The sequence below is a fragment of the Salmo salar genome, chromosome ssa04 (genome assembly GCF_905237065.1).
Source record: "Salmo salar chromosome ssa04, Ssal_v3.1, whole genome shotgun sequence".
Lineage (NCBI taxonomy): Eukaryota > Metazoa > Chordata > Actinopteri > Salmoniformes > Salmonidae > Salmo > Salmo salar.
The window spans coordinates 65,091,126-65,104,455 of record NC_059445.1 but is presented as its reverse complement, the minus strand read 5'-3'; the positions used below and the strand labels follow the sequence as shown (position 1 = coordinate 65,104,455).

The following is a 13,330-nucleotide window of genomic DNA, read 5'->3' as shown; positions in this document are numbered from 1 at the left end:
TTTAAGAAAAATACCTACAAGAAATAAGAAATAAATGTACCAAATCATTAAAGAGCAGCAGTAAAATAACAATAGCGAGGCTATATACAGGGGGTACCGGTACAGAGTCAATGTGCGGGGGCACCGGTTAGACAAGGTAATTGAGATAATATGTACATGTAGGTAGTCACACACTATGATCATATTTGATGCCAATCCACAACTTTGTTCTCATCACTTTACAAAAAAAGAATGTGAAAGTCAACTTGAAATGACATAAACAGGGATACTTACCTTCCATTAAGTCCAGATGCCTCTCCATGTGGAAAGCCAACTGCAGAAAAAATAAAATGTGCATTCAGGTGTGAATGGCAAGGTAAAATACAGTAAGGTTGCCACAGTGCAGTATGGTACAGTTCGCTGTAATATATTGGCACCCCTAAAGCAGGAATCAGCATTTGAAAAAATAACAAAGCGCATTCATATTCTGTTTCAGTAAAAAGCTGAGGGATGGGGCTGGAGAAATATAACCACTCTCAAATTCATAGACAAATCTATGGATGCAAGGACTGACCATCCATGATATCACAATTATAGTTCTAACCATGTTTTCAGGCTGTATAGTGTTTGTTTACATTTGCTTTGTTTCAAACATTTGAGTAAAGCAACCTTATATGTTGGGTTCTGATGGGGTATGAGAGTTGAACAAAGCTCGCAAGGCATTTACTGTATATGTTATATTCTTCAAGAATCAATGGGTACATATCATTAAGTTATAACGCCTTCCCTGTGGCTCAGTTGGTAGAGCATGGTGTTTGCAATGCCAGCATGGTGTGTGCAACGCCAGGGTTGTGGGTTCGATTCCCACGGGGGGGCCAGTATTAAAAAATGCATGAAATGAAAATGAAATGTATGTGTTCACTACTGTAAGTCTTTCTGGCGTCTGCTAAATGACTAAAATGTCATAAGCCTGAAAATGGATGTAGCAACTGCAGATGGCCCCTTTAATGCATCGAAAGACTATTTTGGTGTTCACACAAGGATTTGTTTGATTTACAACTGCACAACAAGTAAAACATCTAAACTGAAATGTAGATTTTTTTTTAAGTATTACGAATTCAGAAGAATTCAAATGAATTTGGTTGGAGGCAGGTGATTCTCGTTTACTATGTCACTTTTGGTAAGTTTCAGGTGCCTACAGGGTAAAAATAGTCATTCAACCAGTTTTGAAAAGAGAAACCAGAAGTTTCTTCTCCATTGCACTCCATTGTAAAGTGCAAGTTTGCCAATATATTAGAATGCAATAAGTAAATATTTTGTTAGGTAACTTTAAGGTAAAGTAGTAGCCTTTTGTAAAGTGCAGTAGAATACTTGATATGGTAAGGTGGGTTACAACATACTTCTTTGATATTGTGGTAAAGTAACATTAAGTGGTGTGTAAAGATTGCATCATATAAAGTGTGTAAAGTACCAGCAGGCGTGTAGTTGAACGATGCAGTGTAGTGACTAAGCTCCTTCCTCTTCTTGCGGCGGCAGTAGATCCACACGCTGAAACCCATGAGGATGACCCAGCAGGCCCCGCCGATCCCAGCGATGAATGCCGGCTGCTTCACCACGTCAGTAATCTGCTCGGCCAGGCTCACACTGCTCTCATCACCCTCCGCGCCACCCCCGGTACCGGGCACTGACGGTGCCTCCACTGGCAGCTCTGAAGGAGAGCGGCAAGTAGTTAGTGGAGTGATATTTAACTTTTACCCGGTAAGTATTATAACCAACCTCGAATCCCTGAGCCGAATAGGTGAAAAATCTGTCGATGTGCCCTTGAGCAAGGAACTTAATCCCAATTGCTCCTGTAAATCGCTCTAGATAAGAGCGTCTGCTAAATGACCAAACATTTAAATGTAATAAAAAAAATGCTTAGCAATAATTTCAGTATTTTCAGCTACCCCCACTATCTCCTTGATATCGCAGAACTGAAATGTCTAATTCTGCTAGCTTGTGGTTCTGGGGGGACTCACTGATGAGGACGGACACAGGCTGGCTGTGGATGCCCACTCTGGCGCTGGTCACCGCTGCCACCTCCACCTGGTACAGGATGCCTGGCAGCAGCCCCTTGAGTACGGTGGAGAGGACAGTGCCATCCACGGTGGTGTTGATGTGGTAGCGGGTCTGGGTGTCATTGCCCACACACCACACCTGTTGATGGTTGGAGGACGGTGAGTTGGTGTGAGAGATGGAAGAGGTCAAATTTGCGGTGTCGAAATTAGGACACAGGTTAGCGTTTTTTCCGTCATGAATCTTGTTCTGAAGGCAGCTCTGCATAGCCACAAAGTCATAAAATCTGATTTTAAACCTAACACTAACCTTAACCACACTGCTATTCCTAACGCCTAACCTTAAATGAAGATTAAAAAGAAATCACTCAGTTCTGCCTCCAGGACAAGACTCATGACAGTAAATGTCAACATGCTATAAGGACTGCTTGTTGTGACTCTGAGGCAGTCATTATATAGACACAATTTATTTTACAGTCCTGTTTGAGCTGGTGTTAACATGATATTTTGTTATTTAGAAAATACTTATTTGGTAACTATGGGTACTTTCTGGGACTTGCTTCAAAGAATTCAAAACAATTCATAGCTACTCCTTTGTTTCCAATTACTTGTTTTAATGAATCCCAAAGAAACTATGTCGTAATTATGTAACTATTATTATGTAATGTTCATTTTGTTTATACGAAAATACCACCCCTATGGATGCACGTTTTTGGACAGATCCAATAATCATGTCATTTTCTCTGGTTCAGTCAGCATACCTTGTACTCCTGGATTATTCCATTCTGCATGTCGGCGGGAGGAGGCTCCCAGGACACACTAATACTGGAGCTGTTGCTCAGCTTCACTGTAACCACGGTGACTGCTCTGGGAGGGGCGCTTGGGACTGCAGGAGAAGAGATATGAGCAAGGTGTGAAAAAAGCCCTAACTGATATAGAAAAAATCAAATATGGGCATTTGGTAAAACAGCGAAAATATGATTTGAGATTGATGAAATTGGCCGACTCCATCAAATGCCATCAAATGGTTATTGAACTATAAACAGTGCTTCGTCTTCATAACAGGATATAAAGGTCACACAGGTGTTGGGAATTGCAATCCAATTGCTTCGATTGTGATGTGACTCCTAGAGGCTCCTGAACAGCTAGCTATTTTCAAAAAGCCAGAGTCCTCAAAATGTTCCAAGACAAGTACTAAAAGGTTTTATTTAAAAAACACTTCTAGAATGTATTTTGTATTTCACCCTTATTTTTCTGGGTGAATTGACTGAGGGCACATTTTCTTTGACAGCAACAACTGAGTATGACCAATCAATCGCCACTTTAAAAGCCTTTATTTGAACCTGGAAGTCCCATTGAGAAAAACCTATTTTAAAACCCTTGTTACCCACCATTCCCTCCATTATGGACATAGGCTATCTCAAGTGTACCATGTCCATATTAGGAGAGCCTCGGTCTCAGAAGGGGTTGTGTCAATCTCATCAGAAGTTGTGAGTATCAGTAGCTTTTAGCCAGTCTTACCTTCCGCTGCTGTTCTGATCAGCAGCAGCCGACTGTCCTTGCCCTGGAACTCGTCGAAGTAGGGCCGGATCTTGATTTCATACTCTGTGCCTGTGAGCAGGTCGGCGACCACGGCCAGGCGCTCTGACGGGGCCTTGATATCCTGCAGCTGCCAGGTGCCACCGCTGGGCCGGTAGAGGAGGCGGTAGCCTTGGATGTACTGGGACTGACGGTCTACCTGGGGAGGGACAGAAGAAAGAGGGGGAAAGAGAGAAAAAAGGAGACATTTATGAATTACAGTTTTACTGCCCTTGGAAATGGATATACAGTAAAAAAAAAATCCAGAGTGTGAAAGTATAACTGATGGTGTCACGTGTACTCCCTCTCCGGCCTCTAGGTCACCAGGCTGCTCGTTATGGCGCACACCTGTCACCATCGTTACGCTCACCTGCAGGTCGTCAGAATCACCTAGACTCATCACTTCCCTGATTACCTTCCCTGATTATATGTCACTCCCTTTGGTTCCTTCCCCAGGCGTCATTATTTCTGTTTCAGTTTCATGTCTGTGTGCTGTTAGTGTTTCTTGTTTTGTATTATGTTCTATTTATTTTATTAAAACACTCACCCCCTGAACTTGCTTCCCTACTCTCGGCGCACATCGTTACAGCATGACGCCTCACCTAAGGGAAGCATCACAGAGTTTTTTTGGTTGTTGTTTGTTTCAGTGGGAATGACGTCAGGTCCGGGAGCCGCTACAGGCTCTCATGCCTCAGACAGATCGCCAGGCTCCCCGGCCTCCACCAGTTCGTCAGGCTCTCATACCTCAGCCGGATCGCCAGGCTTCCCTGCTACAGCCGGCTCATCAGGCTTTCACTGCTTTCACCGGATCGCCAGGCTCCCCTGCTTCCACTGGTTCGCCATGCTCTCATGCCTCAGCCAGATCGCCAGGTTCCCCTGCCTCAGCCGGTCTGTCAGGTTCCCGCAACCCAGCCTGCGACAGGTTCCCGTGCCTCAGCAGAGGTGACCGGTCCTCTCCTGATCCCCGGGATCGTCATCTTGGTCAGCGTCCTGTGGCTGGAGCCGCGCGTCGGGCAGGGGGTACTGTCACGTGTGCTCCCTCTCCGGCCTCTAGGTCACCAGGCTGCTCGTTATGGCGCACACCTGTCACCATCGTTATGCGCACCTGCGTGTCATCAGACTCACCTGGACTCATCACTTTCCTGATTACCTTCCCTATATATGTCACTTCCTTTGGTTCCTTCCCCAGGCGTCATTGTTTCTGTTTCAGTTTCATGTCTGTGTGCTGTTCGTGTTTCTTGTTTTGTATTATGTTCCGTTTATTTTATTAAAACACTCACTACCTGAACTTTCTTCCCAACGTCGTTACAGATGGTATTTCTCCTGTGAAAGAATATGTAAAAACTCAGGTCAGGGTACTCACCGTCCATGATACTTGAACACTGGAGGCAGTGAGTGTGACAGGCTTCTGAAGATGAACACCCACCTCTCCCAACTCTCTCTGGACCTGCCTGTGGTCCACTCCCTGACCTGTAGGACTCACATCTGCAAACACAACAGACAAACATCAGAAACAAACATCAGATACAAAATAATCAGTAAAACTATAGTAGATGCTTACTGTAGCTCACATACACTTGATTGAAATAATCTAAATAGTTTTTATGAAGCCTTCAGACCGCAATGCTTTCATTATGAAATGCCTCAATTTGAGCAAAAAAGTTTTCACTTTCAAAGTTTTCACTCTCTCTCTACACTAACAACCACCTTGTAATGCTTACAATTTTTTTCAATGATCTTTCATAGTAAATGTCCAGTAAAGCTGTTATATCCCCTCCCAGGTACTGACCTTGTGTGCGGACGGGCTCAGAGATGGGGCTGGGGTCACTCAGCCCGTAGGCATTGACTGCTCGGACGATGAACAGGTAGATGGTGTTGGGAAAGAGACCGCTGACAGTGTGTTTCTCCAACTTTACCAGGTCAGCCACCGTTTGCCACGTACTGCCTGCTGATTGGCTAGAGTAAGAGACCACAGATAATGATGTCATGTCATTTCCAATTATGTTAGTAAAGTTACTGTGCAAGGCAAGCCTTCCTTATACCCTATAGTGACAACGATTTCATTACTCTATAGTGATAAACTATTATTCACTGTCTACATTCTGATTACAATAACAATAATGCCAGCTATGTTTATGTCAAGTCTTATGTTTTTTTGTCCTTTTAAATGGCTTGTTTTTATGAAAATGTGTGAGATCACTTGCATAATGATACTATTTTGCTCTGTAATAAGTAAACGTGATAAATCTTGTGAACAACACATCTGATGAAGGTAGAGGGAAACAATTTGAGCTTCTTTGGCTTTGACGGTCCCGTTTGCATTTTCCTCTCCTGACTCTTCTTATTTAGATTAAATGTCACCTCTTGTTTATTATTTAGTGGCATGGTCACATGACACCCTCCTCCACCCCTCGCTTTTGTATTTGTTATAATTTCTCTCCATTCGTTCACTTTTTATTTTCTTCATCGTGCCAGAGACAGCAGCAGACTAGTGACTTTACAGCTGACCTGATCAGTTAGGCAACAGAGATATAAAAGCTGTGCGAGCCATAAATATTCCTCTAGCAGACCACCCAATGCTGGTAGTGATAAATCTAAGGTCACTTTGTCGGAGGAGAGGCTGAAACGTGGGACGCACACACACACAGGAAAACACATATACACACGTAAACATACAGTCTTGCCCAATAAACATGGGTATCCTTTAGAATGGTACATCTGCCCATCTTCAGACACTAAGACTGTGTCAGGATTCCATCTCCCCATCGTCACACACACACTCATCCCCACTTCTCTCTGCATGGGCACTCCCACCCCCACAACCCCCAAACAACCCCCAGCACCTCACACCCTCCACAACCCCCAAACAACCCCCAAACAACCCCCAGCACCTCACACCCTCCACAACCCCAAACAACCCCCAGCACCTCACACCCTCCCACAACCCCCAGCACCTCACACCCTCCACAACCCCAAACAACCCCCAGCACCTCACACCCTCCACAACCCCAAACAACCCCCAGCAACTCACACCCTCCACAACCCCCAAACAACCCCCAGCACCTCACACCCTCCACAACCCCCAAACAACCCCCTAGCACCTCACACCCTCCACAACCCCCAGCACCTCAGGCAAGTAAATGTTATTGTACACAGCCAACTCAGCCCCCACAGCAACTCTATAAAGAATCAATTTTGCCCACTTGGCACGGTGCTAACTACTGCCCAGGGGGCAAGGTGAGAGAAGAGGGATGAGGGGGCTAGTGAGTCAGGTTGGAAGGGGGCAAATTTCCTCTCAGCGTACAATAGCCCAAGGACTTGTCTGTATGTGCCACCTGCATTTAAATTCATTACCATTTTAGATTACCCCACTAAGCTCCATGGAGGCGCGCTAAGTTGATCGCGGTGTGTTTGTGTGTGTGTCATTACAAAGGGAATAGCTGCCACATCGCGGACACCGATATCTTGCTCCCGGACAAGCTAAACCCCCTCTTTGTCCACTTTGAGGATAACACAGTGCCACCGACGCGGGCTCTATTTCTCCGTGGCTGACATTAGTAAGACATTTAAGCGTGTTAAACCTCGCAAGGCTGCAGGATAAGACGGCATCCCTAACCATATCCTCAGAGCATGCACAGACCAGCTGGTTGGAGTGTTTACGGACATATTCAATCTCTCCCTATCCCAGTTTGTTGTCCCCAGTTGCTTCAAGATGTCCACCATTGTTCCTGTAACCAATAAAGCAAAGGTAACTGAACTAAATGACCCGCAGCACTCAGAGCTTTGAGAGGCTAGGATCATATCACCTCCACCTTACCTGACACCCACTGTAATTTGCTTACTGCCCAAATAGATCCACAGATGATGCAATGGCCATCGCACTAGACTCTGCCCTATCCCATCAGGACAAGAGGAATACCTACAGTTGAAGTCAGAAGTTTACATACACTTAGGTTGGAGTCATTAAAACTTGTTTTTCAACCACTCCAGAAATGTCTTGTTAACAAACTATAGTTTTGGCAAGTCGGTTAGGACATCTACTTTGTGCATGACACAAGTAATTTTTCCAACAATTGTTTAAAGACATATTATTTCACTTATAATTCACTGTATCACAATTCCAGTGGGTCAGAAGTTTACATACACTAAGTTGACTGTCCCTTTAAACAGCTTGGAAAATTCCTGAAAATGATGTCATGGCGTTAAAAGCTTCTGATAGGTTAATTGACATCATTTGAGTCAATTAGAGGTGTACCTGTGGATGTATTTCAAGGCCTACCTTCAAACACAGGGCATCTTTACTTGACAGCATGGGAAAATCAAAAGAAATCAGTAGACCTCCACAAGTCTGGTTCATCCTTGGGAGCAATTTCCAAATGCCTGAAGGTACCACGTTCATCTGTACAAACAATAGTATTCAAGTGGGACCACGCAGCTGTCATACCGCTCAGGAAGGAGACGCGTTCTGTCTCCTAGAGATTAATGTACTTTGGTGCGAAAAGTGCAAATCAATCCCAGAACAACAGCAAAGGACCTTGTGAAGATGCTGGAGGAAACAGGTACAAAAGTATCTATATCCACAGTAAAACGAGTTCTATATTGATATAACCTGAAAGGCCGCTAAGCAAGGAAGAAGCCACTGCTCCAAAACTGCCATAAAAAAGCCAGACTACGGTTTGCAACTGCACATGGGGACAAAGATTGTACTTTTTGGAGAAATGTCCTCTGGTCTGATGAAACAAAAATATAACTGTTTGGCCATAATGACCATCGTTATGTTTGGAGGAAAAAGGGGGAAGCTTGCAGGCCGAAGAACACCATCCCAACCGTGGAGCACGGGGGTGGCAGCATCATGTTGTTGGGTGCTTTGCTGCAGGAGGGACTGGTGCACTTCACAAAATATATGGCATCATGAGGAGGAAAATTATGTGGATATATTGAAGCAACATCTCAAGACAGGTTCGCAAATGGGTCTTCCAAATGGACAATGACCCCAAGCATACTTCCAAAGTTGTGGCAAAATGGCTTAAGGACAACAAAGTCAAGGTATTGGAGGGGCCATCACAAAGCCCTGACCTCAATCCTATAGAAAATTTGTGGGCAGAACTGAAAAAACGTGTGCGAGCAAGGAGGCCTACAAACCTGACTCAGTTACACCAGCTCTGTCAGGAGGAATGGGCTAAAATTCACCCAACTTATTGTGGGAAGCTTGTGAAAGGCTACCCGAAACGTTTGACCCAAGTTAAACAATTTAAAGGCAATGCTACCAAATACTAATTGAGTGTCCCACTGGGAATGTGATGAAAGAAATAAAAGCTGAAATAAATAATTCTCTCTACTATTATTCTGACATTTCACATTCTTAAAATAAAGTGGTGATCCTAACTGACCTAAGACAGGGAATCTTTACTTGGATTAAATGTCAGGAATTGTGAAAAACTGAGTTTAAATGTATTTAGCTAAGGTGTATGTAAACTTCCGACTTCAACTGTACATGTACTCTAAACAGAGTAGATAGGGGCGGCAGGTAGCCTAATGGTTAGAGCATTGTGCCAGTAACCGAAAGGATGCTGGATCAAATCCCTGAGCTGACAAGGTAAGAATCTGTCATTTTACCCCTGAACATGGCAGTTAACCCACTGTTCCCCAGTAGGCCGTCATTGTAAATAAGAATTTGTTCTTAACTGACTTGCCGAGGTAAATTTAAGTCAAAAGTTTGGGCACACCTACTCATTCAAGGGTTTTTCTTTATTTGGACTATTTTCTACATTGTAGAATAATAGTCAAGACATCAAAACTAATAGTCAAGACATCAAAATAGTCCAAATAAAGAAAAACCCTTGAATGAGTAGGTGTGTCCAAAATTTTGACTGGTACTGTATATTTTTTATTTTATTTAGCCTTTATTTAACTAGGCAAGTCAGTTAAGAACAAATTCTTATTTTCAATGACGGCCTAGGAACAGTGGGTTAACTGCCTTGTTCAGGGGCAGAACGACAGATTTTTATCTTGTCAGCTCAGGGATTAAGTCCAACGCTCTAACCACTAGGCTACTTGCCGTATGCACATACACTGACATTGCTCGTCCTAATATTATATATAATATATATCCTAATATTAAATATTTCTTAATTCCATTCTTTCACTTTTAGATTTGTGTGTATTGTTAGATATTACTGAACTGTTGGAGGTAGGAACACAAGCAATTCGCTACACCCGCAATAACATCTGCTAAATATGTGTATGCGACCAATAAAATGTGATTTGATTTTGATTTGTATGATGTGGAATAAAAGCAAAGTGGGGGCAGCTGGGAAGTTTGGGGAGTGGGTTAGCATGGGCCAGCCTCCAACCTAGCTGGGGTTGATTAGAATGTGAAAGGTGTCAGAGTCGGCGTGTCCGCAGGGGTGTGTGTGTGTGTGTGTGTGTGTGTGTGTGTGTGTGTGTGTGTGTGTGTGTGTGTGTGTGTGTGTGTGTGAACCCTCCTGCCTGTCATGCCCGGCTAACATGGCTCATGTGCTGACACACCATTAAGAAAGGATGAGGGATGGCTGCCCACAGCAACCTCTGGCTAGAGAGAGGGCAGTGGGCTGGAGGATAAGAAATGTGTGTTAGGGCAAGTGTGTCTTCAGATGTTACGTGTTACTTCTAACAAAAAACTGGTTTTCATATCTGTCTTTCTGTCTGTTTTACAGAATGTACCACAAGGTTGAGCCCTACTGAAAGTGGCCCAGGTCTATCTTCTACTGTCGACTCCACCCACCTGAAGGCCTCGATGATGTAGGAGGTGACGGCAGCCCCCCCCTCGTGGGCGTTGGGCTGCCAGGTGAGGGTGACACTGTTGCGGGTCACGTCGGTCACCACTGGCTTCTGGGGAGGTCCCGGTAGCTGGAAGGGTTCTGATGCCTGGGGCACAGATGAACCTCCACTCTCTGAAAATCACAATCAAATCAAACTTTATTTAAAATGCATTTAAAAAGAGACAACAGAGACAGAGGGTAGCTAGATGGTAGTGGATCTCCTATATTTAGTAGTAGTGCAACCATTCTCAATATAACTGTTGTTGGAAGACTAGCACTGGCCCTTTTGTGGGCTAAAGAGTTACGAATAAATAATTAATGCAATACGGTCAATTCCATTTCAATTCAGTCAATTACGAATTGAAAAGCGACATTATTGTCAATAAGGAGTTGAAATGGAACCGACACTCCTGCCCTGATCACAGTAACTGACTTTGACGAAATGGCTGAATAACAGTTTAGTTGTGAATTATCAGAGTTTCTGCTTGGTTGGTTTATGATGCATTAGTAAGCACTAAATACCATCTTATCAAGCTTCATCAAACATTAGCATTTCATAACAGCAATAAGACACTACTTATTCCAATTCATCATCCCTCTGCTTCGCCTTGGGCCAAACAACACCCCTTGGTGTGATTACATCCACAATATCACAAGACCTCTGCCTTATTTCTTGATTCAATGATCTTATATGGGCATGACTGTCACGGATCCCTCTGGAACACACCTGGCCCCTATTCCCACTGATTGTGTTTGTATATATGTGCCCTTTGGTTTCCATTACGGGGTCGATTATTGTTACAATGTCCGTTGGTGCGTGTGAGTACCTGTGCTGTGTGTTTTGGGCTTTCGTGCCCTTGTGGATTGCACAGATGATTACGGGTCTCGTCCCGTGTGTTAATCATTGTGTTATTTATTCAAGGTACTCCTCGTTTTTTTGTTTGGGTTTCTACCCTGTGTTTCTGTTACGTGTTTGTTTGGTCTTCATCCCCGTGCCTGTACACGGCACGCCGTAATTTGGGCTTAATTTTTTTAAACTATTACGCATTCCTGCGTCTGTCTCCCAAATCATTGTTACCAACGTGACAGAATAATTGACCATTAAGGGAGACAGCGGGAATGGCCCGTCAGTCAACGCTGCGACTGGTCCGTCCGGCGTTGCTGCTACTTCAGCAGCTACAACTGGCCCGTCCGCCGACGCTGCAACTAGTCCGTCCGACGCGACTGCTACTGGTCCGTCCGATGCCGCCGCAACTTTGGCAGCAGCAACTGGCCCGTCCGACGCAACTTCAGAAGCTGCATCGGGTCCTGATCGACCCGCACTGCATTCCTGTGATTGTCCTCGAGGCCGGAGGCCGGTGTCACGGATCCCTCCCTGTGCCTTTACACGGCACGCAGTAATTTGTCCCTAATAATAAAAACTATTACGCATTCCTGCGTCTGTCTCCCGATTCTTCATGCCAACGTGACAATGACATGGCAGAGAGGCAATATATTACTGTAGGGAGGAGTTTATTACAGTACATTTACTATTCACTGTGTCCGTGTCCGTGTGTGTGTGCGTGTGTGTGTGTGTGTGTGTGTGTGTGTGTGTGTGTGTGTGTGTGTGTGTGTGTGTGTGTGTGTGTGTGTGTGTGTGTGTGCGTGTACATGTGTGGGCATTTACCTTTCACAGTGAGTACACCGCTCCACATCGTTTCTCCGCTCGAGCTGGAAGCCACACAGGTGTAGGCCCCCGAGTCGGTTTCCTGGCAACAAGAGAGAGGGCCTAGTTAACATTGGTGTATATGCACAGAAGCACAATGCCTTTGCCTTTTCACATTCAGGTGTTCTGGAGCAAATCTTTCCAGATAAGTCAACATGAACATCTACCTAGAATCTATGGGCTATCTGTAGTCTCCAAAGACTGTTAACTATATATAATAATTCTGTATATCTCCCCAAAGATACCCATATGTTTTATTGCTCTGATCTGATAAGTACTATTCTCATAATGGTTAATGGGGAAGTATTCTATTTACAGTATGTTCTATTGGAACATAGTTGTTGGATATGAACATTTGCGCTCATATGGTCCCATGAACATTAATAAAGAGTAACATTACGCTTTGCTGTTAATGAAGTCTCATATGTAGCTGTAACACTGTTAGCTAGTCCCTTAATAGAGATACAACAGTTCCACAAAAAGGGTTTGGAGCATATGTGCTGTTATTTTAGTTTTTTTTACTATAGTATCTCTGGGCCTGTGCACATAAAGCCTCTCGGGTTAGAGGTTCTGATCTAGGATCAGGTCCCCCCTGTCTATGTAATTGTATTCATTAAGATCTAAAAGGCAAAACTGATAATAGATCAGCACTCCTACTCTGAAAGACTTTATAAATATGGGCCTTGATCCTTTGGTACCAATGTGAGAGTTTTAAGGGGCAATTTGCTATTGCTACATCAATTTTTGGACTTATAAATGTATTATATTTACCCATTGATTTTTAAAGAACACTAACTTATAAATGCCTCATGAGCTTAGTTCAACTGTTGTACCCCAACGTTTAAAGGAGGATAAAGGACCGTTCACATTATGTAGACAATGGTATTGTGCTGGGCATACTGAACATGACGTTGAAAAGAGGTGGAATATGTAACCAGAGGTGGTCTGCAAACTTCTGCGGCTCATACAGCACTTCATACTTCTGTGGCTCTGACTGTGCTGACTGAGCACTCAACAGTAAGCAGCAATCTGGGCTGATGATGCATAGCCATGCTACTAGCAAGGGAAACTTTGTGTGTGCATGTGTGTGTGTGAGTGTGTGTGTGAGAGAGACTAAGTGTGGGTCATTAAAAATTCATTGGGAAGCTCAGAGCTAGACGGGGGCTAGAAATTGCTTACAGCAGTGGAAGATGTAGGGACTTTAATTTGCAGAC

General features: G+C 44.0%; 1 protein-coding gene across 4 annotated transcripts in view; it reads right to left on the bottom strand.

Annotated features, from left to right (window-relative positions):
• The window catches only part of LOC106603666 (roundabout homolog 3), a 276,581-nt gene that overhangs the window by 16,727 nt on the left and 246,524 nt on the right, over window positions 1–13,330 (bottom strand). For all 4 annotated transcript variants that reach the window (XM_014197616.2, XM_014197615.2, XM_014197617.2 and 1 more), the window contains 9 exons: window positions 12,078–12,159; window positions 10,375–10,543; window positions 5,401–5,567; window positions 4,975–5,096; window positions 3,555–3,771; window positions 2,795–2,919; window positions 1,998–2,175; window positions 1,451–1,687; window positions 274–313 (listed from right to left, as the gene is read on the bottom strand). In XM_014197616.2, the coding sequence (XP_014053091.2) occupies window positions 274–313; window positions 1,451–1,687; window positions 1,998–2,175; window positions 2,795–2,919; window positions 3,555–3,771; window positions 4,975–5,096; window positions 5,401–5,567; window positions 10,375–10,543; window positions 12,078–12,159 (1,337 nt within the window). The remainder of the gene's footprint in view (window positions 1–273; window positions 314–1,450; window positions 1,688–1,997; window positions 2,176–2,794; window positions 2,920–3,554; window positions 3,772–4,974; window positions 5,097–5,400; window positions 5,568–10,374; window positions 10,544–12,077; window positions 12,160–13,330) is intronic.